Source organism: Plectropomus leopardus, chromosome 1 (genome assembly GCF_026936395.1).
Source record: "Plectropomus leopardus strain MGB_pleo_1.0 chromosome 1, ASM2693639v1, whole genome shotgun sequence".
Classification (NCBI taxonomy): domain Eukaryota; kingdom Metazoa; phylum Chordata; class Actinopteri; order Perciformes; family Serranidae; genus Plectropomus; species Plectropomus leopardus.
Genome location: NC_142176.1, coordinates 29305942 through 29333263, shown reverse-complemented (window position 1 = coordinate 29333263; position 27322 = coordinate 29305942). Strand labels below are relative to the sequence as shown.

The window sequence follows — 27322 nt, the reverse complement described above, 5'->3', positions numbered from 1 at the left end:
ATTTATAAAATTATTCATTTTGTGCACGGGTGTCTTCATGGGCTAATTTTAGCTGTTAACTGCACTTCCAAAAACACAGCAATTAAACCAAAGGATTAGACCAGACTGTGTCCAATCTATGTACTACACAGGAATTTGTTTAGTTCCAATTAATTAAAACTGTCCACTACAATATTTACACTGCATATTCAATATGGTGCATAGTCTTAACAATGTTCTTTTATTTGGTCATCTTATGAAACGTTTTGATGCAACAGCTAATGTTGATGTTTATTTGACATTAAATAGAGAAGAAATTGTGCCATAGAGCATCCCAAGTTGCATTCAGTATCATAAAGTAAGGATTGTAACAACTCCAATAGTAATTCTATGACAATTAAAGCAACAAAATTAAAACCAAAGATCATCAGAGAGGCACTGAGCCCTGGTTGAGTGTTGCAAAGCCTAAATATGTGTTGACCCATTCACACTAAAAACAAGCACATTTTATTTGTGGTGTGAAAGGGGAATGAGACACACCGTGCAGCTGCTACAAAGGGTAAATAATTAAATCAGACCTAGAGCTTAAGGCAAGTTAGATTTAAGCCTTTTTAAAACTTAGTTATACTATTCAGTATAATTTCAGGCCAAATTTACAGTAACTACAGCTAAAAAGAGAAAGGTAAAATATTTTTCAAAAATAGATGTTATCAATTAATTCATTAATTTTATTTATTTATTTTTTAAAATAAATTATTTTTATTCATACACCTCCTTTATTATTTCATTCATAAAAACCTCCTTTTCATGTCTTAGCATTTTAGATTGATTTAAGTCATTTTAGTACAAATTAATGCCTTACTTTCTAATTATTTCTAGACTTTTTAAGGATCTGCAGAACCCTGAATTGAATAATTAAAGCACACAAAGTGTTTTAACTGGGGCAATAACACATTTTCTAATTCAAAACTTAGATATCTAATTCAGACATACAAATAGATAGAAAAATACTGAAAACACATGAAACCAGACACTACTAGTGTCTGTGGACCAACATAACCACATTTTCAGATGTTGACTTTACCATCCAAAACCTTTGAGAGAGAGAAGAAAAAAAATGTGTCCCCAAATTAAATATTTTTTTATGGAAGAAAATTTAAAGGGAATCTCTTATTAATCAAAACAACGTCTTAAATTCCAATTTTGCACAAACACGCACACTCACACTTCTCTTAGGGCTTCTGGCCCAGCTTCTTTCCCCTCAGCTGTCACTGAAAACGTCATCCTTAATGTACAAGTAGATAAAACCCAGCCTGGTACATTTTCATATAAGCTACTGCTCTTAAAAATATACCTGTGCTTTGATTACAACCAAAAATTTGCCCAAAAGATTACTTTGGGTGAACTGTTTTGGTGAATTATGCATGGACTAAAGCTTGTTTTACAGCTGCTCCTAAATTCAGTGGATTTACTGCTTTTGATGACTTAGTATATAAATGCTAAACTACAAGAAAATAAATGCAATAAATATCATCATCATGTTTTGTCTCACATAGTGCTTACCTTTGCTGCCTCCACCATCCTTGCGGTGGCGTCTGCCAGCAACTTAGCAGCTGCCAGCAACTTCTTAGAATTGTCAACGTCCACCTCGGCCTCGGCGTCAGACCTCATGGCATTCACCAGGTCTGACGTGGCCTGTGCCAAAACCCGAGCTTGACGAACCATCTCCCCTGAGACGTGATTAGAGAGGTACAGAGGTGGTGTGGAGGTGGGAGGAAGCATAGAGAGAGAAAATTGGAGAAATGAATTAATGTATGAGTCACTCTAATGAGAGACTGAGAATGAGCATGAGTTTTTTTTGTCATGAATAATTTAGATTATTTTAATTTTTTTTAAAAACATATCTTTGACCATTTGCAATAATAATCAAATTTGATGGCTGCTTTCTTTTGCATTGAGAATAATGATGCACATATAGGATAATGATGCAATGCTGGCAATCCTTGAAGCAGATAAATATTTCAAGAAACTGCACTGACTTTTAATTTGACATAATTTCATTTTGAATCAGAAACGATAGTAACTTGTTTGAAGTCATAATCAACAGTGAGCTTTTTATACAGAAAGTTCAACATCAGCATCATAAAAAAGCACCTGGCAGGAAACAAGATATGAAACAAACATCTTTGTCTCAGCTCAGTGTAGTTGCATTTCTTGCACAGTTGTACTGCTCTCCCTGATCAGACATGCAGAATGTTTTAACACCTGTAGGTGACTTGTGAAGACACATTTAGATGCAACTGTCCCTGCAGCCCTGGTGTTTTTGATTCCTTCAGAAATATTCTTAGATTCAGACTAACGAGACAACAGGGATAAGAAAAGGATTGTTGTCTATATTCTCCCTATCACAGCAGACCTGGCACACCCCGCAAGCTATTTGGCGATAATTCTTGTGAATGCATCAGTTGATCTGCCAACACTCCACTACAGAAGGATTCAGTCGTTTTTTTTCTCCAGGTGTGACACCACCTGACACATTTGACAGCGGTTTCTGACACATTTTTGACACCGGTTCTAAGGTTGTATTCTCCAACTAGCTGCATGTTTTCAAGCTTCAGCAGAACAAACAGAAATTCTGCTTGTCTATCAAACCAATCAATTCTGTTAAGCTGACCGCCGGCCCGGGACATTCCCTGTGAATCTCCTTCTATCCGTCTGTCTTTCTCTGCTGTCAGATTTGCTAACGCTGCTGTCAGCTTTTCTCCGTGGCTTCACCACGGCTGACAGTGCTTCCATTCAAACCTGCCATCACGCCATTCTCTCTGAGGAGAAGATGGGATAAAGCACGAGCCCAATACACCATGAGACATCTACTCGGAAAAGAGAAACCTGCTGTGGAAAGCAGGTTTCGAAGCTTAGATAATACATAGTTGAAGTGCTTTGTCATCACTTATTTAAAAACAAGATATCTGGCTAAGTAAGGTCAAGTCTAGCCTCATTTAAAGGCTGAAGTTCACGTCAAGCCAAGTCAAGTCAAGTCAAGTCAATTTATTTATAAAGCCCATTAAACATGGTTTGCCTCAGAGGGCTTTACAGCATACGACATCCCTCTGTCCTTAGACCCTCACATTGCCTAAGGAAAGACTGCCAAAAAGAAACCCTGAAAAGGGGGGAAAAAATGGAGGATGGCAGAGGATGATGAGGGATCCCTTTTCCAGGACGGACAGACGTGCAAAACTGTTCAAAGCATGACAGTAGCAAAAACTGCGTTGTAATCATTTGGAAATCACAAAGACAATAGAGGAAAAGTCAGAGACTCGCCATAGTCATTAGGTCTTACCCTCTGGTCACCATGAATTTCTGTACAATATTTCATGGTAACCCATCCAATGATTGTATGGATGCATTAGTTTGAATTAAAGTGTTGGACTGATTGTCGTCCCTAGATCTGTGTGGCTAGCATGACTAATAAAAACTTAAACCCTCGCTGAAAGTAGCTGGCTGTGGGTTGTACTTTCCTGCTGATGACTGCTTAATTTTCAGTTAAAGGGCAATTAATCAACCTCTTCTTTAATCTAAGTGCTGTACATAATCACAAAAAAAGTGCATTCATTCAAACATGTTAAGCTTTTTTTGTTTTTTTAGCATATTAGAAAAAGTCCCCCTCAAAGCTGAACTGATGCAGAAGCACAGTTATGACTAATTTTCTCAGCTTTCAGCTCCAAGTATCATATCATATTCTGGACTCACCTGCGTCTCCCATTGAGCTGAAGATACTCTCTGTGACGGTCATGATGGTGTCTGTGGCCTGGTCATAACGCCCGATAGGCTCTCCCCTCGAGGTGTACTGACGAACATGCTGCAGGAGATCTCCCAGAGCCTGACTCACCACGCTGGCTGCTGCGCTCACCTTCAACACAGGAGATGCAAGTCATTAACGTTATTGCTGTGTTTCTTAAGCTGCATTATTGCCTGCTTCTTATTCCATCAGGCCGGGGAGACGCACACTGACTCATTATCTTCATTGTTTCTTAAGCCGGGGGATAGCACACAAACTGAATACCCTGAATAAGAATTTCCAGTGTGGTTTATAGGGGAAAAAAGCAAGAATCAGAGATTCTAGGGAACTCATTTGTTGCCAATTAGTATTTTCTAGGTCAAACTTGTGATGTATCTTGTTATCTTAAGAGACAAAACAAAAAAGATAGATGGAACATTACAGAGCACCCTTAGTCTAGAGATTAATCAAGCTGACCTGTTTGAGGAGCTCCCCATCCTCTGTGGCTGAGAGGCAAGCCTGGACGCAGCTTTCCACGGAGCGATCCACCAGCTTTCCAGCTTCAATTAATTGCTCCTGGCAAACCGGGGAACTGATGGTGGGACTCACAACCTATAATAACAAGGTGAAAGTGTAGAAAAATAATAGTGAAAGAGGAAAGGACATAACAAAGAAAAAGTGAAGTCTATTTCATCCTTATTGTAAAATTAAAAAAAAAAAAAAGAGTCAAGTTGCAATTATAGGTTAGATCCATGTCTGTTTAAACTCACATGTAGCCAAGACACTTAACAATGCTTCAAATATAGAAGTTGCTAATGCACGGATGCTTCACAAATGTCTTCAGCCCGGGCAGCACGAAGATATACAAAATCAGTACAGTTTCAAGGTGGACACCCAAGATTAATGTCACTAATGCAGAATCCAACCAACTGTCTCCCCTTCTGTTCCTGAGATATGGCGTGGAATAATGGTTGGCAGAGTGTTTCTGCAATGTTCACATTCGCATACTTTTGGAGTGCCTGGATTTCCCTCTCAGCTTATCCTGTTTCTGCAATATAGTTAAAATCGCAGCGAAATTGACCTTGATTTGAATATAACATGGCATCACTCCATCATTACATCGTATCAGACATTTGTGTGAAATTTTGTCATGGTTAGTGCATGATTTTAAAACCAAAAATAGATTTTTTGTTAGGTCACAGTGACCTCAACCTTTGACATTTGACCACCAAATTCTAATCAGTTCATTACTGAGTCCAAGTGAGATTTGTGCCAGATCTGAAGAAAATACCTCAAGGCGTTCTTGATATATCACTTTCACAAGAATGGGACAAACGGACAAACAGAAAGACAGACGCACAAACAGAAATCATTTACATCATATGGCACTAAAGTTATAATGATGTGAAAGATCAGATCCAGTTTAAATTTCTCAGTGGTAAAGAAAGAAAAGAAATATTGCCAAAGTAATCTCCATCTTACCTCCCTAATGCGACTTAGACATAAACGTCAAACATATTTTAAATTGTAATAGAACCATCTCTCTAAGTCTTTAGATCATTAAATCACATTTCATAGATAACAGAGGACACAGAAAAGGGAGAGAGGGGAAAAAATGACTTAAAAGGGATTCAGCAGATGGTTCTCATCACATTGCCATGCAGAGAGGTGAGGATTTGTTTAGTAAATGCAACTATTCTGATTGGGAGCCAGGAGGGCATTTAAACTAATTAGAGGCATGTGGGTTGTACAATTAAAGATGTGCAAATACGATGCGGGCATGGGGTATTTAACGGCGCCTCAGTGCATCCTGATATATTCACTCTCTAAAAACACTTTTTTTAGCTTCAGATAAATAGGAGACTTTTTTGAGTACATGAAAAACCTCTATTTACCAAACTTCACTGTGCGGTCTACTTATGAGTGGAGATGCATAACAAATGGAGAGTTATCTAATGCACTCAACCAAAAAGATTTAACAATAGCTTCCCAAAAGACATCCACTGTGCAAGTGTAACATTCAAATCCGAGACAGATCTGACACAATAAATGGTAAAACATCACACCACCAGTGCATCATATTCAAAGTATTTGCATAATATCCACTGAATTTACTTTTTGGGAATTGAGTGCATATTATACAAATACCGATATGATGCGAGTCATTTAGTACAAAGACTCTCTGCTACTAAGCATGAAATGTGAGTCTTAAACATATTCTTGTACCTTGGCACAAGCCACCAGCTGGGAGGTGGAAAGGGCACACTGGGTGGCGGCAGCGATGACCCGGTTCTGAAGCACAGTGTCTTCTGCAACCTGGGCCACGTTCTTGGCCTTCAGCACCAACATGGCTGCAGCGTTGGCCACTGCTTTGGCCAGATTCATCAGGATGTCCTATACCACCGGGCGGCAAAGATGAAAAAAACCAAACAACTTATCACCAACATCATACACCTGCACAGTCTTTCTTCTAATGCATTTATATCATTGCATTTGGATATTGCAGATAAAGGTTAAATTATGATTCATTATGTTCTGTGTCATAGGATTATATCTGTAGTTGTGTGTAATTGTGCTGAAGAGCAGAAGAACAGAACAGAAATAGGACATCTAACTGCCATCACATTTAATTTTTCAAAAGTTTGTTTATTGTATATTATATACTCAACTATATAATCGCATTGATGGCAGTATCAGCAGTCTAATCTAATTTTTTTTAAAAGGCACATTTACCCACTGCCCACATATACAACTCATAATTGCTGAATTACTGTAAAACTCTGAAATACACCCCAGTGCTTTGCAACAGGCAGGTTAAAAGAAAAGTTGTGCTGATATGATCTTCTGTATGTATAACCTCAACAATCATTGTATTACAATAACAATCATGATTCAGCCAAGTAAGAGCTACATGAAGGAAAAACACAAGCTTAACAGTTAGAGTAGTATTCTACTCAAACAAAAACATCTAGCTAAAGTACGGAAATATCCTCTCCATATTCCCCTGGTTGCAATGTGGTTTTGATTAACTGAGTTCCTGAGGACTGAGTTTTCTTTGAATATTGCACAGACTGTGGTGATGACGATGATAAATGGATGGGGTGCAGCGTTACCTGGAACCTCTCGTCTGTTTCGTTCTCTCCAATCTGGCGAAGGAGGTCTCCACTGGCTTGGCCAATGCTGCCTGCTGCTGTCAGCACAGTCTGTCTGGGCTGCGTACACAAACGCACACACGCAAGCACACGCAGGCGTGCACACATACACACACAGAGAAAGACATCAGGATGTTAAACTGAATTTGGAAGTCTGATTGGAAACTGCATCATCTTACATCTTGAAATATGGTTTCTAAGTAACCTCTGGTGTGTTTTATTGTGCTGTATGCTGCATCGAAAAAAAACATTAGTGCCATTTGAGTACTGCAAACTGCGTAACACATTGTGAGTTATTTAATCAAAGCGATACATCATATTTCTACACCAAGTCAACTCTAACAAACAGCCCACATCTCTTTGTCTAACTAGCCTGCAGGCTATGAGTTATCTTTCCAACTACTTGCATGCATAATGCACAAGTGTATATAGCTCAGGGTTGTCCCACAGCTAAATAAACCTGTGCATTATGCAGATTACCAGCCAACAACTGTACAGTACATTACCCTCTGAATGATACTTCCACAACAAAACAACAAATTCTTAATAGACCTCAGTGAGAACATTACAGGTACACAAAGTGTCCTTTGCAGAGGTTTTAAGCAAGTTCAGTTTCCATAAAGGCACAAAATGACATTCAGCCTCAGTCTGAGGTCTTTATTAAGACCGACGTGGACAATTAAGTTAGCTGAGGCTGGCCAGCAGAAAAAGGACGTTAATAGAATCAGGTGCAGTTTGGAGGAGCAGGAGAGCATCTGTATAACATACAGATCATACATTGTCTCAGAGTAGAGCTGCTCCGTGGCAAATTTGATTAACTTTTTCGGTTGTCAATTTGGACAGAAAAAAATCACTGTGTAGACAACCAAATACACACACAAAATCTGGCATGTCAAGAAACACAAATGGTGGAAAGTTTGCTTGCTTGCATGGGCTCAAATCCAGCGTCAGGCTTCACTTTCACACCTAATTCTCCATTTTCTGTCTCTTCTTATCTACCGTCTCTATCCATGTGCCCTCACTCTCCACTTGGTTTGGGCTTTACATTTCAGTTTTTACACTAATATCTCCCATTTTGTCCATCAGAGTTTATTTGCCATGTTGAACTTTAACATTAAAACAGTGCATTTGCCATCTTCAACATGCAAGATAGATAAACAGAGGGGATGGAGGGAAGGGAAGAATATCACAAAAAGCTGGTTTCAAAAGCAGAATGAATGGAGGAATGTTACAGTACAATACTAAATCTACAGTTTGGGTTTTTTTAAACACTGTTTTTACAATACATACAGTATGATATTTTGTGGGTGTGGGGTTTCCTTTGCTTACCTCTCCAGAGGCTGGTTCTACAGCCTTCAGCAGGTCAGACACGGCCCCTGCTAGTGTCCTGGCGGCCCTCATCAGGTCATTACCTCCACCCACGTCGTCCTCCATCAGTGCAGCCAGCAGCTTCACACCCTTTGACATTTCTGTCAGGTTGGAGGAGATGGTGGTGATGGCGCAGCCCACGGCCGTGTAGTCTGTGTCAGTTGGATCACCTAAGTATAGGGACAGAAGACAGAATAATAAAGGCCATCAGATAAATAGAGTCCCGGAGAAGTGAATAAACCAAAGCTTATCCGGGCACAAACAGAGAAAAAATGCCACTGTTCTCTGGTGCGTCTTTTTAAGATTCACCGACTCTTGTAAACAGCCAAAAATTCAACCAAGAGACCAAAATATTTTGTTTTAACTGAGGTTAGAGACTGCATAAAATAAAGTTCATTTTATCCAAGGGGAAAAAATTCAACTTGGCATGGTTCAGAATGGCACTGAGCCAAAAGACAACTTCACCAGTCCATATTCATCAAGCCACAGCAGGAAGTAGGAGAACTATTAGACTTCATACAGGCTCTACAATGATGTTAATGAACACCAGACTCATGGAAATTATCTGCTTTGAAGTCACTAATTGGCCAGATAATTTTAACTCAGCAGAAAACCCCCTAAAATGTGCTCATAAAACTGCGGGCTCGACTTAACACTATCGCTGGTTTCATTAAGCATTCCTAAAAGGCTTAAAAAGTCTATACAACAACATATAATGCAACCTTGCTCAGCTATCAAGACATTTGCATTGATTTTTTAATTTCTATTTGGTAGCAGACAAACAGAACACAATCTGCTTAGTCATGCCAGCGCCACTGACCAGCTGTGAGGTTGACAACAGAGGCTGTTCCTGCGGTGATGGCGTCGACCTGGGAGTGGATCTCATGTTTTGATTCATCCATCTTGTTCTGAACCCACACCTTGGATGCCTATGTACACACAGGGGGACAGCATAAGTCAAACTTTGCATGCATAAAATGCACCTTAACGTGACTGTTATTCTGCATACAGCACTATTATGTATCTCTTAGTATCACTATGATTTTGTTTGATGGCTGTTTTACTGCATTGGAAGTGATATATTACCATAATATGCGTACAGAGTATGTGAGGGTTTCATATTAACTGTATGTGCATTGTACAGTACCATGTCCTGTCCTAGCGGCGGCAGGTTGTCGACCTCCCCCAGGTCAATCTGGGCCTTCTGTACAGCCTGCATACTGGTGTTGATGGTTCCCATCAGAGCCTGTTGTGCTGAACTCTACACATAAAAGAAGACAAACAGGTGAATTTCTCACAGAATGCAGTCTATAGGGATGCTTAAAGAAACCTTACAAAAGGTCTTTGATTGGCGAATTTTACGAATGGCACCTCTAACAGGACTTCATCACTGAATGGAAACTACACAAACATCACACTGAGATCCATTTTACTGTTCTTACAAGCGGTGGCATGTGTCCACGGTGCATCTGACCCATTGTGATCTGCTGTTGAGCAGATGGCATGGTGCCCATGCTGAGGGACTCTGTGCCAATGGAGCCGGAGCGGATCACCCCTGGCAGCGCCACTGAGCCATGCTCCACCCGGCCCACACGATTAAACTGCTGCTGAAGGATGGTTGACCTGCAGGCACACAAACAGGAAGTAAGAGCAACATTGTGTTTTTCAAATGAAGTTCTGTCAAGTTTAAGCAGAAGATACACTCAGCATGAAAACAATTCAGGAATGTCTTTCAGAGAGTGAATCTGGCAAATTTTAGATTCAGATCACACCGTCATTGAAGTTTTCAACTCAAGCTGAGAAAATCTCAGTAATGTATGCTTGGTTGATAAAGCCTGAGGAGTCACAGGGATCCATTTAAATTGTGCAGTGACCAGCGCAGAGAATGAGAGCTTTACAAAGCACACCTGCTAATTTTATTCATATACACACACTGGCATTTATCATCAAAGGGAGTGAGGTGAAAAATAAATCAGGGGGAGTGGTGATTAATTATTATCCTCTAAGCCACTCAAATTACTCATCTCAGAGCGTTAAAGAAAGCTGTGTCAATCATGGCAGAGCATTAAGATTAAAAAATGCCTCACCAGATGTAGAAAACAGACCAGAACAAGATCTCCAAGTAGGAAAATGAAATGGCTGTCTGGATGCAAAGTAGCTGCATATTTGTATGGTGATGTAACGAAAGACATATGGTGAAGATTCTAAATATGAAATTTACATTGGTGTATGTCATCCAAGTACTAAGCTATTATACCCTTCAAGGAAAAAAACCCAATGGGGAACCCCAGTAAGGAGTCTTAAAACCCAGAAATCTGTGAGCATTTCAGCACCTCCTGTTTCCTCGCCTCAAAGACAAAGGGTTTTTGAATGGGTTTTCATTAGAAGCCTTTAATAAGGTCTGTGGTTAACACAAGCTAATGAGACTTTCACGTTTTGTTCCACAACATAAAATATGTCGGTAGATACCCCACTTGCAAACTTTGAAGCTTTAACTTGTCTTATAGGGCAGTTGCTAACAAGTGGCTACATGAGATGAGTGAGCCTACACTTAGGCTTCAAAAATCCCCAAAGTTGTGTTCATTAGTGAAGATTATCTTTCTGAATAAAACATGTGGGTATCATACATGTTTATTTATCATTTCCTGCAGCAACCCAAAATCCAATGGAAAAATCCCATGGAAACCAGGGTGATACTAACTAACGCGCTGACCCACAAATAGATAAATGCTTGAAGTCCTCTTGTCTTTTTAAAGCTAGTTTTGTTTCTTCAAGACTCATTTCACTCATCTGATATAAAAAAATAGTCATTAAAAGCAAAACAAGTTCAATAAATAACCTATCCAACATCTAACTAAAAACCAGAGCAAATGCATAGGCTACTCCAACATGCACACAGAAACATGATATACAGATGCAAACACAAAGACATCATCAGCCAAACAGCCTGCTAATGGAGCAGAAGACAAAGAAAAGTGCAAAACACAGCAGCGTTGTATTCATATATCCAAGACAAGCTGAAACAATGGCAAAACACATGCAAGTTTCTAGTTCTTTACTGTGTGTGAGTGTGTTCAGAGAGGAGATTTTACACCAAGAAATGTGGTTGTGTTGGTTTGTGACAGTGGGCCACTAACACAAAGCAGGCCGACACTGCAGAGTCTTCCCACTGTGTACTTGTGGAAGACAAAGCTTTGTTTTGTTTTTCCTCAGATAAGGCCTTCCAGAGTTTGGCTTGCTATGTGTTTGCAGTATTAAAGACTTCTGCCTTCGGCCTTGCGTGCACGCCCAGATAAAAAGAAAAAGGAGAGGAAAATACAATAACAATTGCAGCAAATCCTCTCCCCCTTTTAAAGCAGGAAAGCAATATCAATTGAGGCTGAACAGGAAAAAAAGGGCCTTCAGTTACGCATGGCAAGTCCACTGTGGATAAATGAAGTAATACACATCTAATCAGGAAATGTTCAGATAAGGCCTTTGCTTGTCCAGTGCCGCAAAATTTCCTCACATAATGATTATCTCTCAGGATAAAGTCGAGCTGAGGAGGTGTTCATGTGGTGAAATGAGGTCCTGGAAGATGGATGTGTGAGCTGTAGTCAAGGGCGGTGGTGAGAAGGAAATTGAAAAAGGACCCAGTCTGATATTGTGTTTTGAGCAAATAATATGCAATAACTTTGCGTGCTGCTTTGAGCTCCTGTACAAACCATCATTATACCTCAGTTTGTGCTGGAATATAGGACAATCATATGGGAATGACACTGTAAAGATTAATTAATACAACCACAAGATGGTTGTCCGTTCGAGTTATTTCCAGTTTTCTTATTTTTATAAAGCTTTAGCCAGTGCTTGAAATTAAGGCTGATCCGTTGTCCCTGGGGACAATGGAAATAGCACCTGAGACACATGAATACAGTATCTGGGACAATTCTGGGACATTAAAAATATCAATCAGTATAAATGAAATTCTTACATTCATGTCCCAATGAATATATATCGTTTAAATTGTTATGTGTTTAAATTCCAAAAAATGTATCTACATCACACAGGCGCTTAGACACAAAATAGACCTATGTGCGGTACAGTAAGAAATAAACAAGAAACAGTAACTCAACCAATGACTAAAAGAAAAATGAAAACTGATTGTGGCCAAACACCTATGCTATGGGAATTTCTTTTTTTTTTTTTTTAATTTATTTAGATATAAGTGCAGAGAACAACTACTAAAACTTCAATGGTGGACCAGAGTCAGTCAATGCAGTGAGTTGAGTTAACTCACATTATTATAAATAGTTTATATAATTATGTAGAATAAAAATAAAACCATCAATTTGGGTCATTTGTTGTTGAATTTAGGACAGGTGAAAGTAGAATAAGGGATAGTTGAGTAAAAAAGTTAATTTCAAGCCCTAGCTTTCTCCATGCAAGTATACGGTGTTTTACAGCATTTTTTTTGTCTCAGAGTAACAAGAAGCCCTGCTGGCCCTTACTGAGGCTGTGCCTCAGCACAGTGTTGCTTTGAACTAAATGCTAACGTTAGCGTGACAACCCACTTGACATGACACTGCTAAAATGCTAATGTTTTGCAGTTATAACATCTTTTATCCCAGCTTAGCATGCATGCATAACATTTAATATTTAGTACTAAACACGAAGTACAGCTAAGGCTTGATAAAAATGTCAAGTTTTGCCGGCCATGAACCAAAACATTGGACAGATTGAGTTATTCCAGTTCAGAACACAAATCTTTGCACCATATTTCATGGCAATCCATCCAAGAGTCCACCGACTCATATCCTCTGAGTCATGCTGCCTACATGGCTGAAAAAAGTCAAAGCACTTCTACTAGTTATAAGTTACTAATTCACATACTTTTTCGGGGACACGGATTCCTCAAGCATCGTCGACTCCTCATCACCTTCCAGTCCAAAGCGATCCTTGCTTTGCTTCTGCAGCAGAGGAAAAAAATGCACCAAATTTATTAGTACAAAATTAGTTTCAAAAAGGACCATAGTGATTTTTTTTAAAGCAGCCTGGAACTTAAATGTCGGATTAAGTGCCACATAAAAGAAAACCTCAGCCCAAATTCATCAAGTCATTCAGTGAGGGACATTGGTCTCAAACTGACACATATTAAATTCTATTTTAAGGCTCTGGATACACCAGATGAAGGACATTTACACTAAAATGTCATATAAAATAGGCCAAAAAAAGCAAAAGTGTGCAAAAATATCTTTTCAGTATTCTGAAGGCATTAGGCAATGAAATTACATATTTGTGTCAACTTTCTCAACTGAGGGAGGAAGAATGAAGAGTCAAGTTACAATGTACTTGTACCACATGAGCCCAGCTGTCCCTTCCTGCTTTTTATTTAATGGCAGCTCTACAACACAGAAGCTTGAACTTCTCAAGCATCAACAGATCTGAGAACGTATCGATTCGTTATGATTCATCTGTGTCTCCAGAGAAATATGCCTCACCTTTTTGAGGATGATGTCGATGTAACCGGCAATGAGCTGAGAGATCTGTTCCCCTTCAGTGGTCTGCACCGAGTAGTAGCTCTCCTGGTACTCCCCAAAGTCCTACACACACACACACACACACACACACACACACACACACACACACACACACACACACACACAGTCCAATCTTAGACATGTATTTTACCCTGGGCTGTAAGGAAAGTAACCACTGTAGTGCTTGTACTTCACACAGGCGGAGGATTTACTGCGAGGATTAATGTGAAGCCACGGAGCCAGCTAGTGTCAGATAAAAACTACACATTTTGTTGGGTGCCATAAAACTGCTCCAACATGCAGAGAGTCAGATTAACCAAAGAAGCATCTCGGAGAAGATTTCATGTAGGAAACCCAGCAGAAATAAAAAATCTTAAGTACAGATCTATACACATCATATGGTAACACTTTCATCACAACTCAATGGGGTGTCATAGTGACCCCATCCTGTCACCAACAGATCAAAAACTCCTTCAGCGTGTGAAGGACAAATCACTCCTTTGAAACCATTTCGAATCCCAGTGTCACAAAAACCCGAACCACAAAACACTGCTGAATTAACAGCAGGAGAGAGAGTGTTAATTTAATAGAGACAGTACATCTACCAGATTTGCAAGATTAAATCCATGTTGCTCATTGACTCTGGGTGCTGACACAAAGGAGGGATATTGACAGGGAAGACAAAAGAGTCTGTTCAATAACTGAAGTGCACAAGGGAATGAAAGGACAGGCAGACTGAGCACTACAGTGATTGTTTTATGGCCACTGCAGAGCACAGTTGGGTTTACTGTGAGCCTGTCCTTCTGATTTACAACCAGGAATATACATGCTGAAAGATAGAAAGGCTGAAAGAAAAAAGTCAGCAGTACCAAAACCTTTGCAAATGCTGGTGAAACTGATCTCTGACCTTTTGGACATAAATTACATTGCGCTATTACTATATCCTGTTAGACATCTGCATGACATTTTGCCATAGTAAGCTTATGCATTTTTGAGTTTTGATCAAAAACATGTTTTGTGAGGTCACAGTGACCTTGACCTTTGACCACCAGATTTCAAATCTGTTCATTTTTCAGTCAAAAGTGGACATCTGTGCCAAATTTTGAAGATATTCCCTCTAGGTGCTCTTGAGAAAACACAGCACCAACAAAGACACAGATGCAAGGTCACAGTGACCTTAACCTTAACCACCAAAATCTAATCAGTTAATCGCTGAGTGCAGGTCAATGTTTGTGCCAAATTTGAAGAAATTCCCTCAAGATGTTCTTGAGATATCATGTTCACAAGAATGAGACACATAGTGACCTTTACCTTTGACCTATTGCCACCTAAATCTAATCAATTCATTGTTGAGTCCAAGTGGAGGTTTGCGCCAAATTTAAGGCGAGTCCCTCAAGGTATTCTTGTGATATCACATTTATGAGAATGTCACAGACGGATAACCTGAAAACATAATGCAGCTGGCCTCGGCTATCACTAGCGTGGAGGCATAAAAATGTCACGATGCCTCTGTGATAAATCCTGGTGTAAGACTGGATCACCGTCCACTCAGATATACTGTATGTTCTCTGCATGTGTGTCTTACCAGAGTGAAGCTCTTGGGTGACGCTGCCCACCTCTTCACAGTGGTGAGCGGCCACTCCTGAACCACATCTTTGGTCTTTTCATCCACTCTCATCACAGACTCTTTGGTGATCCCCAGGAGCCGTGGCACCAGCTTGTTCTTACTCTTCATCTTTTCCTGCAAAACATGGCAGATTTAATCCTTCTAAACTTTTAAAATCTAAGTTACATAATTTTGCAACTACTGTTGGATGAAAATACTGACAACACATCATCTGGCAATGGTGGACGACGAGAGAAAAAGTGGTGTTAAAGTAAGTGCCAACACTGAACAGGTGTCATCCTATTATCTCGAGCTTTGGTTCGTATTGTGATAGTTTTTCTCGTACAGTCAGGCAGCATCTAGTTGATTGTATATCTCATCAGTGCTGGACCATGGGTATTATTTTCAGTCACAATTTTAGATCACAGTGGTCTGAAATTAGAAATAGAGTTAAGCAAAGCTCTAGTACACTTGAACAAAAGTGAGATGCCCTTTGCACTTAGTTGGAAGAGATCTGCCCTCCTTACTGTACATAAGAAGAACTGGTGTGTTTTTTTATCTTTCAACACGTCTGCACATAAAGAATGCTGCATAAATACTGCATAAATTAACTTTTTCACACATGCCTCTGGTGAACAAAGAATCCAAACACACAAGGGAACTCTTGATTATTTGAAGTAAGTTTGTGTTTAACAACAGTAAAACTATACCAAAACATCTGTTTACGTACACTGACATAACTCGTGCAGTAAAATCCAAGTCTCCCTTATCTAGTCGTATGCTCTATACTTCCTAAACACGTTTTTTTTTTTTTGTAGATGTTTTTAGTAACACCTTACTATTTAAAATTGAACTCTCAGTGAATCTAATCTATTGTCTCTTCAAAGAGAGACTCCATAGACAAAAATAGTCATATCTGGCTGAGCAAAGGAGCCTCTGGCCTACCACTGCCCCAGCTTGTTTGTGTTATTGTGTGACTTTGATTAATCCAAACTAACCCTTTTAAACACCAAAGTCACACAATAACAGATATATCTAGGCAGTGGTAGACCAGCAGCTCCTGAGAGTTCAGCGAGTGAGTGTTTAATACTGTTTTTGTCAATATAGTCTGGCTTTGAAGAGAGCATAGGTAAGTTTACCTCAGTTCAGTTTAAATACCATTTCAGCCTAAAATTCATGTGCTTGAGAAGTACTGAGCATACAAATGGATAAATGAGACTTGGATTATACTGCATGAATTGTGTGAAAGTTTGTAAACGAGTTTGTTTTGATATAGTTTCACTGTTGTTAAAGGTTCTCTCTTAATTAAGTAGGCAATAAAGCAAGTACACACTTTGCTCCATCAGATGGATTAAGCCTTATTTCTTTTTCCTCATTTGACCTTCTTTAAATGACATTTTAGGTTTGCATAAACATTTAATCCACACTTTGTATTTCATTATTTATTACTGTTTTGATGTCTTTTTTTATCCTTTTAACCGTCACTATCACTTATCATAATCCTGCATACTTCTTCTGGCAACGGTCTGATGCAATTGGTGCTCATAACACTGCCTGCATTAGTGATAGGACCATCATTACTCACCATAGTGGTACAGCTACTCTCAGTTTGACTGCTGGTGACAATGCAATGCTCCCTTACATTCACTATTTTCAACTGAAGCTTTGTGTCTGAAGTTTTAATGTCAGTTTTTCTTATCTCTATATGTATTATAGCATAATGTAATATCTCCTTTTTATTTGCTAATGTATGCAGGACACTTGCAGCAGGGCCTCCCCTCTATTGGACCACTCTGTATAAATTAAAGGAGAATAAACAAACCAACAAGACACCAGCCCCCGCCATGCAAACAAACCATTTTAAATGTCAATTTTATTCCCTTCGGTGAACAATTCATCATCTTTCATTTTCATATTTGCCTGCCTGCTGAGGGTATTACTTGAATAAAAGGCATTTAGAGAAAAGGCAGATTAACAGTTCAAGAAACAAAATTTAAATTCAGAGGCCTGCCAGCTTGAAACTCTAATTTTGCCGTCACACTGATCTGCCAAGATGGGTATTCATCTGTCTAACCAGTTAAAAAAAAAAAACTTTTTTCAGTTACTAATTAAAGCATTATGTTTTAATCATGTCTTTATCTGTCTGTCAAAAACTCTCAACCTCCGCCTTGTATTCACTAAGCCACTAATGTCATACTCCAGTCGCTCTCTGAGCCCACAAAACAGCTGACTTGTCTTTCTTTTTCCTTGCATGGACAGAGAGAGCGTTTCTTCAGGAGCTGCAGTCGGCGAGCAGATGGACGGACTGTGATGGGCTGTGACGTGAGGGCAAAGAGGTGAGTTGTGTAAAAGTCCTGGAGGGCCTGTAAACCTGCTGGGGCCTCCAGGGGTTATGGGTTAGGGACTATAGGCTGCATTTTTTCCAGGGTTATTTTTAAGATGTTTCTGCTCCACTGGATTACACTCGAGGATGACAGAAATGACAAAGGTGAGCGGAGAAGATGTCAAGCTGATCAAGGAGAACACGGATCCAAGGCCGGGAGGTTAGACACAGTTTAAGATTTGTGTGTTTAACGCTTATGAGGAATAAAAGGCGAGGAACAGTGTGGACTCGCAGCACTGTGTAATGTGTGAGCTACTGCAAATGATGATTTGATGAGGTGAGCTCCGATCTAATAGAGAGTTTGTGTTTTTTTATACTTCATCTCTACCCTTATCCTCTGGTGCTGAAAGCTACTGATGAAAAGCCAGGAACTGTCTGGCAGAGAGTCAGCACCAGTGACTTTTTTTCCTAAGCAATTACCAGAAATGATCTCATTTTCTACGAGAGCTTGGCGATGAAGTCAGAACAGGTGACAACCGGAAAGCAATTTATCGATGCAGACAGTGAGCTTCCCATGACTTTATGCAGTATGTCCTCATGGCGACATGATGTGAGGTTAAAAAAAAAAAATTCAGCAAATTGCTCATTTCAGCAGACATCTTGCTGGCAGTTGGACTTATTTGGTAGGGTAAGTATCCCAGGTTTGCCTGTGCGAAGTCTAGTTTCCCTCATTCACTCCACTTGCTCCCCACTCGCTCTGAAATAATCTTCAGTGGCACACTCGGCTGCACAGACAACGTTTGGTTTCCTTTCCGGAGCATGCTGAACAACTCCCAGCAGACGAGGTGCATTTGTATGTGCGTGTTAGTGAATGAGAGAGAATATGTAAAAGATGTATATGTGGCATGTAAATACCCAAGTGTTCCTTCCTTTGTGTACTTTTGTCTGTTTCTGTGTTTGTAGAGAAAATGCTTCTGTAAATGAATGGTTTGGTGGTCCATCAAAAAAGCTCCGCTAAATGGTTGGTTTTAAGTTGCTATTGTTTTCTGTTTTAAAAATGATTATTTTTTCCTCTTAATTAAATAGTACAGCCAAAGATAGACAAGAACGGGGGTAGAGAGAGAGAGGGGGATGACACGCAGCAAAAGGCCCCAGGTCAGAATCGAATCTGCGCCGCTGCTGAAGGTCTTATCTGTTCACACTACAAGCGACAAAGCTACATCTTGGCCATGGTATTGCTCAAGCGCACGTAGACTCAGCCCACCAGTGAAAGCTGGTGGGCTGAACACAACAGAAAGCAACACTCTGCAAACATATGATTGGTTAACACCTCACTGCATCATTGGTGTGTTGTGGGTGACTGTAGAAATGTGGCAGCACAACACGGTGGCCTCTGTGGAAGAGGATCCATTTTCTATGTAGATAAAAACGGCTTGTTCCAAGGTAACGAAAATACAATGGTTTTCATTTTCAGGTGATTATACATTGAGAAAACATACTAATTATATTACATTCAATTTATGCCAATATATTCCCCTAAATCCTACACACTGGACCGTCAAAACATAATGTTTTATGAAAGAAATGCCCTTCTCACACATTTTAGGGCATTGTTCCTCTTAGTTCAGATGACATGAAAAGCTTTAAAAGGTGGACACAGACAATTTCCCCACCTGCTCTGTACTGCCCTCAGCCTCTTTATCCAGTTAACACCAAGACCAAAGAATAGATTTCACACTCAGGAGAGATAAAAGGCTCTGACTACATTTTCTTGAGGCTGGATATTTCACTTTTTGTGTGTAGATCGTCTTTTTATTGAATAAACGGGCATAGTGGGACTCCTTAAAAAAACGGTATTTTTGTGAAGTGACAAAGATTAATGTATGTGTTACAGCTTACCTTGACCAGGAAGAAGGAGACACCGTATGTCCGCAAAGACCGTGCCAGTTTGACATATTTCACCTTTGCTTCAATTTCTGTCATTTCCCCACAGTTTTTGTGATCCTGCAGGTTGGATCATACATGTTTTCAGCAACTGATCAATGAGTGCAAAACTGTCAGATGAGTCAAAAAAATTCAATATCTTCATTTTATAAAAGGAAAAGATGACCACACCTGAAATATCTTCTTCTCCGCTCCTCTCTGCTTTATGTATTCTTTGGGTAGAAACTCCTTCAGGCTAAGAAAAAAACAAAAAACAGAAGAAGTTGAAGTTCATACAAAAACAAAACGTGAACTCAGTTTATCTTCTACAGCCTTAAACCATAAGGAAATATCAATTCCATAAACTCCCAAAGCTGGATCAACAAAAGGTGGATCTCTAAGAATTTTAGTTAACTTTATTCAAATCAAATGAATTCCACAGTTAATATTTGGTCAAAAATCTGAGTAAAAAAGGCATAGTTTCTTTAAAATGCAAAATTATTGAATAGGAATCAACAACACTGAGAAATCCTCCTGTGGGGTAGATGCTTACTCCAAGAATCCAGGTTTGTGTTTGTGCTCTATGTGAGGTCCAAACTGGATCTGGGCCTGAATGCCTCCAAACTCACAGGCCTTGTCAAATGATACCGGGTGAGAACCATTTAGGATGTCATCTCGAGCCTAAAATACAAATAAAACCATTCATTAAATAAATAAATAAATAATAAAACCAATAAATCAGTTATCGGGAATAACTAAAGAAGCCTTATATCATAGCTTCAAGTCAAAAAATCTATGATCAAGTAATCCTAATCAGGATTAAAGATTAAAAATGTTTTACAAGAAACACACAGTTCTTTATAATGTATCCAAAAGTTATCTGTCACTGCACATTTTGGTAGCTACTTGTCACCATCAGGCAATGCAGTAGAAGTGGATGGTATTGTTTATCCTCTGATGGTAAAAAGAGTGAGGGTCAGACCTGCACATAGAGCAGGTTGAGTTGGACAGGGTCCCTGGAGTCCACGTTCTGGTCAGAGTAGAAGAACTTGCGTCTGAGCAGAAGGGTCTCGCTCTCGTCCACCCCCTGCTCTCTGAACGTTCTGCTGTGGTCCAGCCAGTTCACTGATAACACAAAACACAGCACAGGGATCATTTTAAAAAAACAAAAATCAAGATATGATTATCATTTAAGTACAGAGAAAGAAAAAATGTAAAAGCAATCAGAGATAAAATAATAATTGTAGGTTTGTGTGTGATTGATACACCGTGTGTAGGATCTGTCAATTTAAGCAATACTTTAGTTTGATTACATGAATATCAACTGCAAGCCATTTCCATTAGTCCTTCACTCTCTCTCTGTCTGTTTGCTTTTCTAGTTTACTATGACAGCCAACTCTCTGAAAAGTAAGACAGGTTAAAAAACTTTATACTGTGAAAGGTGTAATGTTATGTGTGGACGTGTATGCTTTCCCAAATCATGTCTAATGAGTGGAACTGTCATACTACACTCCAGTAGCTCCAGTCAGGATCTACAGATTTCTGTAGGTTGACGAAGGGAACTATTTTCTTCAACCTTTGCTGTCAAAAATGCCCAATGCTTTCAGTTTTTTTTTGTCTACTTTGGCACAGGGCTCAATGTGGGACTTACTGGTGTTTTTCTTTTCTTTTTTTAAGATTATTTTTTGGCCTTTTTGCCTTTATTTGATAGGACAGCTTAAGCATAAAGGTACACACGCAGTTAAAGGCCGAGGTTGGAATGGATCCCGCGGCCCCTCGGCTCGGACATAGCCTCTATTAATGGGGCACCTGCTCTACCAACTGAGCTACTGGGAACCCTGGATTCACTGGTGTTGATAATGTCGTATCTGGGCTGAGCGCATCATAAGGTGAGGTCAGGTCAAATGTGTTTTCACTAGGGCTGCAACGGTATGAGATTTTCACGGCACAATACCTGTCTCGGAAAATACTGGGGTTTCATGGTATCACAGTATTACAGAATTATTATTATTATCAGTCAGAATGATGCTTAAAGGAATAAAAAAAAAGGTTTAGTTTGTTTGAACAAATGTTTTTTCACTATAATTAAGACTTAACACCGTTTTTTAATGTAAGAATGTGAAGTACTACAACTTATGCAGTAATGGAAATGATCGAGAAAATAACAGAAGCAGTTGAGAATAATACATTTTCTATAGATTTACATAAGGATTTTGATACTATTGAACATCACAAATTACTTAAAAAGCTTGATAAGTGTGGAATAAGAGGCATAGCTCATTTTTGATTGAAAAGCTATTTGGAAAATAGAAAACAATGTGTGCAAATTAATGACACTGTGTCAGGATTTAGGGAGGTCACTTGTGGAGTACCGCAGGGTTGGGTGATTGGTCCAAAACTATTTATACTTTATATTAATGAAATCTGTAATCTTACAGACTTGATGTTGGTTTGATGTTAATAAATTGTCTCTCAATATAACGAAAACTAAATTTATGTTTTTTGGAAATAGAAAGGAAATAAGTGGGAATATTGAATTAAAGATCAGTGATGATAAAATTGAAAGAGTTTTTGAGATTAAATTCCTCGGGGTAGTGATAGATGATAAATTAACAAGGAGACAATATACTGAGTATATAAATGGTAAAATATCAAAATCAATAGCAATCATAAACAAATCTAAAGGTGTATTAAATCACAAATCTTGTATATTATTTAAAATTCACTTTTACTTCCATGTATGTTGTACTGTGTAGAATTGTGGGGATCAACTTTTAAAAAAGCAATTAATTCAGTAATATTGTTACAAAAATAAGTTATACATCTAATCCATAAGGCTGGCTATTATGATCACACAAACCCTTTTTTTACTGAACTCACAGTCGTCGTCTGTGTGCAGTTTGGCTTTCAGCTTCTCCATTTTTCTCTCATCTCGCAGCAGTGTCCTGTCTTTCTTCAGTGTGCCCATCCCGTCGTCCTTTTTCTCCTCCACTGTCTCCTGGATCAGAGAGTATTCCTCATAGTTTGTGATGCCTAGGTTTAAAAGAGAGGAAAGAATAAAGATTTTAACTTTAACAAATGCATTTAGAAGGATTTCTCTTTTAAAAAGGATCTATTATGCTCATTTTCAGGTTTATGCTTGTATTTTGGGTTTCTATTAGATCATGATTAGTGCTCAAAAACACTTTATTTTTCTCATACTGTCTGTTTCCCTGAAGTTAGCATTTAGCAGTGTAGGCTGTGTAATGTAAATACTTGCAAGAGCATGCCTGGAGCAGATGACCATATAAAGAAAGCCATCAAGAGCTAACATCAGCTTGTAGTCAAAGTAAAAGAAAAAAAAAAAAAAAAAATTCAAAACGGATATTAAGGACAGTCTGCAGCTTAAAGGTTTTTGTTCACAGGCAATACTTTCATGTTACTTGTCATGTTTAATATGAACATCTGACACTATAACATTAATTACACGAAAGAAAATAAAAGGAAAGCATAACAGGTCACCTAATGCTTTATAATTATCTGTTTTCAACATTCAGTTTTGAGTGTGTTTTGAATAACAAAAGCAATTGAAACTGTTCATTTAGTGTATTTACATTATATTTACTACTCATTGATAGACTGGTCAATCTGCATACATTCAAAGAATGTTTTAACACTTCATAACCCTGAATTTTAATGCATATGTCTGTTAAGAGTTAATAAAAAGGGCAAGTTAATAGTTTGAAAATGTGAAACCTGTACAGCACACCTCAAAAGCAATTGAGAAAAAGGGCTAGTAAAATAAAACTTTGTACCTATTCTACTGCATATAGTCACAAGCAGCTCTCCCACTGTTTTGGAGTCGTCCACCATGATGGTTTTAACGGCTCCGTCCAACATTTTGATTTTCTGGGGCCTCTGCTTCTTCTTGTATTCAAGGATGTCCTGCTCAAAGACAAAAGACGAAGAGAAAAGAACAGAGGAAAAAAGTGAAAGAGAGGAAAGAGGAATGCAGGAAATTAAATGTAAGAGAGAAGACAGAGAGACAGGGGCCAAGAAAGTCCCCGCTGAGAAAATGATCAAATGCATCCAGGTTGCGTGGAGAGAGGGGAGAATATAGGCCAGAAAACCTTATTTAACGGCTGCCTATCACAGCCCACCGCTCCCCTTCCAATCACAACAATGAGGAGAGATTTGGTTCAGAATAATTGGTCACAGTCATGCCTTCTACCTGGGTTGCCTTTGGTGGATTTGAGGTGGAGAAACCATTTAGAGCTGCAAAACCAAACCCACAGATGTACTGAGAGGCAGCACTACACGACAAACCAGAGTCGCTCAGGCGTTTGGCTGCAGGGATCAGAGACTGTCGGAGGATCTACAGATGGCTGGGGCACTTCTTTAAAGTCACTTTTAAAAGCTTCCTTTGATGTGACCATTTTTTTTCTTGATATCCAATTTTATCTAATTTATTCTCTCAATCTGAGTCAGTGTTTTCATACTGCTGTGTGTGATCTAGGCATACATTTCATTGTACACGGTCTTGTTAATTATTAAGTATTTTAAAATGAATTAAATTGTTTATATTTTCTCCATCATAAAGCGCGTTGTCAATGATCTATTCATATCAATATTATCAAATTGTGCTGTACTAAACATTTGCAATCGGAGGTTAGTAAAATATCAACTACACATAATCTGCACATAAATGCAAATTTGTTTAGGATATAGAGAGTGCTTGTATGTGTGTGTTGTGTTAAACTGCTTGATATATTTACCCCATTGCGGAGCATGTAGTAGTCCAGCGTTCTTCCAGATTCCAGCCAGATGCCTTTTCTGGGGTCTTCATCAGACAGAAACAGACCATAGTCTGAAGCTGGACAAGTGAGGAGAAATATCAGCATTTTTGAGACTTTTTGTGATGGAAGTTACTCCTTGTTGGGATCATTGTCCTCCACATCAGCTCCATCATGACCCCAACATGACAGACTCACTGCAGTGTGCCAGAGTGGGGAAAAATGGCAGGAGCATCTCACACACCCAGTTCAACGTCACGTGAAAAAGCATGTCAGTTTATGTTTGCCTTCTCACAAGCCATTATAAATGCTGACACAAATGAAAATGTTGACACCGTCAGGTGGAAAAGTTGGAAAGATGGTAAGTTGATCAGGGTCCAACATCATGGGTCTTGGTCAGGTCATGTTAAAAATGTATGACTCTGTGGTCACCTAAATAATCAAAAATATCATGCATTCTGATCTCTGCATTGGTTTCTCAAACAATAATACACATTACACAAGACAGAGAAGAAAATGGGAATCTGAAGGTCATGACAAATCTGTTTCACAAGGACTCAAATGTTACTATTTATACTATTTAACTGTTTTTAAAGCTTTAAGACAATTAAAAGTGCTTTTATATGAGTTTTTGAGCGTGTGAACATCCTAACCCCCCTAAATCAAGCTGAAGTATTAATCTAGAAATCAGATTTAACATAGAGCTGGATACAGTCCTTAATTGTTGTATTTAATTGTTAAGTTCACAGATATGTGAATAACAACATCAAACACATTGATTTTTAGCATTGAAAAGTGACTAACCTGAGCACACACACTGCCTTCCTCCTCTTGCATCATTCCTTTGCCTCTCTGTTTCTTTTACAGTTTAAACCCCATCCAATGTCCTTTAATCATTCTCACCCTGTCCAGTCTGAGCTTCAGGGACCCTCTCTCTGATTATCCTGCAGGCATCATAGACGGCTGTGGAGGGCTCAAATTGCATCGTCTTCACAACATTGCACTGGCGAACACAGATCTTCAGCGACAGCACCACCATCTTGGCAGGCGGTGTGGGCGGGGGCTGCAGCTACACCTGCGCAAAACAAGGAGGAACAAGAGGGGAAGGACAGAGCAGCAGAGTTTATTGCATGGCACAAGTCCAGGAGATCCAAAACTTGAACACAGTGATGAAACTCATTGACTGTGATGAATGAGCCAGATGTTGGAGGAGACTTTCCTGTTTTAATAGAGGGGGCGTGAACACTTTACACCCAGTCTGATACACATTTCTATTACAAATGGGATAAATCTGATTTTGGAATTAGAAGATACTCAAAGTTTCAATTATTCATGGTGGCGTCGCTGTTATGCTTGATAAAACAGGTAACATCTTTTTTTATTTTTCCCATTAGAAAAAGTCCTTATTCCTATTTGCACATCTGCGGTCTCTTGTAGTGAGGCACGATGTTATGATACACACACACACACACACACACACACACACACACACACACACACACACACACACACACACACACACATAAACAATGAAATTTTATGAATGTGAAGAAAGTGCTAATTTGTGCACAGTGAAACCATTGTTATGCTTCATAAACCAAAAAGAGACGACAACAAATGTATCACTTTTTGAAAACGGCCATCTGGTCCCTGCTGGGGACAAAGAAAAGACACTGAATTCCCTGAGCAAAGAAAATTTAAAGGTCAAATAAAGCAACAAAGCTGCCCACAACAACTGGAGCTGAAGAGGCAACTCTCAACAATCATTTTCATACAAGATGTGTAAAACAAACCACTTCTTAAAACATTGTGCTTCTAAAATCTGTTTCTTTGCCAGCAACCAAAACATCAACAAGAGTCTGAACACGTCATCATCATTTTCACATGTGCAGAGGCAGCAAAGCAATCTGAATCTTATCTTCAAAGTTGAAGTCAGTAAGGGTCCATGCTCCATAGTCTCTTACCACATATAAAGTCAACCACAAAAATATCATACTGTGTTTCAAAAAAAAAAAGCTATATGTTGAGCTGTCTGTCAGCCTGTCACTCCATCTGCTCATTGTTATGTAATTTCTGCGTCTCACTGCATGAAACAGAAAAATAAAATTGTGCTTCATGCATTGAAACTATAGCTAAAAGAAACAATGACAGTATTTTTAATAATGTATCAAATGACAATGTTAAAACAATGTGACAATGTAAAAGGGGTCACACGTAGTGATGAACCTACAGAGACTTATTACCCAAATGTGCACCAAATTAACTCACTAATAGGTGAACAGGCATGCATTTGTCAACAAAAGAGCCAGAGTATATAGAGACCAAAAACAGAGCAGACAGAAACATGACTCTGAATGAGGCTTGGGTGCTATAATCTATTTTCTGTATGCATTCATACCAGACATTTTATCGGGATATACAGTATATGACACTACTTGTGTTAAAAAATGTAAAGGCTGAACTACTGGTGACAGAAGTTATTGTAGCATGTCATCTAGCCTACAATGCTGTGTTTCTAATATGCAGTTAACCTACTTAGACAAGTCTTGCTAGGTTTACGGCCCACAGAATAATGAACAGATGGGAAAAATGCACGCTTTTTTTCTGACCTTTATTGATAGGACAGCTGTAGACAGATAAGAAATGTAGGAGAGAGAGGGGGAATAACAGCAAGGGGGAACAGGTTGGTACCAAACCTGGGCCGCTGTAGAGGCCTCAGCCTATATGGGGCACACACTCTGCAAAGTGAGCTGGAGGTCGCCCCTGCTAAGTGCCCTTTTTGTTGGAGGCCTCTTCACACCTGCTGCCGCAGTGTTTATCGACACATCAGCAGACTAAATGACGATGATGTTTTTAAAAATAGAAAATGCAAAAAAAAATATATTTGATGATAAATTTATATGCC

General features: G+C 39.1%; 1 protein-coding gene across 4 annotated transcripts in view; it reads right to left on the bottom strand.

The window, feature by feature from the left end:
* The window catches only part of LOC121960475 (talin-2), a 108804-nt gene that overhangs the window by 35212 nt on the left and 46270 nt on the right, over positions 1-27322 (bottom strand). For all 4 annotated transcript variants that reach the window (XM_088079467.1, XM_042510314.2, XM_088079483.1 and 1 more), the window contains 20 exons: positions 25321-25492; positions 24400-24497; positions 23440-23569; positions 22526-22678; positions 20628-20770; positions 20199-20326; positions 19838-19901; positions 19622-19726; positions 15379-15534; positions 13755-13856; positions 13147-13223; positions 9720-9900; positions 9425-9538; positions 9098-9206; positions 8239-8447; positions 6871-6969; positions 5984-6151; positions 4235-4369; positions 3730-3889; positions 1543-1709 (listed from right to left, as the gene is read on the bottom strand). In XM_088079467.1, the coding sequence (XP_087935593.1) occupies positions 1543-1709; positions 3730-3889; positions 4235-4369; positions 5984-6151; positions 6871-6969; positions 8239-8447; positions 9098-9206; positions 9425-9538; positions 9720-9900; positions 13147-13223; positions 13755-13856; positions 15379-15534; positions 19622-19726; positions 19838-19901; positions 20199-20326; positions 20628-20770; positions 22526-22678; positions 23440-23569; positions 24400-24497; positions 25321-25456 (2634 nt within the window). In that variant the 5' untranslated portion in view covers positions 25457-25492. The remainder of the gene's footprint in view (positions 1-1542; positions 1710-3729; positions 3890-4234; positions 4370-5983; positions 6152-6870; positions 6970-8238; positions 8448-9097; positions 9207-9424; positions 9539-9719; positions 9901-13146; positions 13224-13754; positions 13857-15378; positions 15535-19621; positions 19727-19837; positions 19902-20198; positions 20327-20627; positions 20771-22525; positions 22679-23439; positions 23570-24399; positions 24498-25320; positions 25493-27322) is intronic.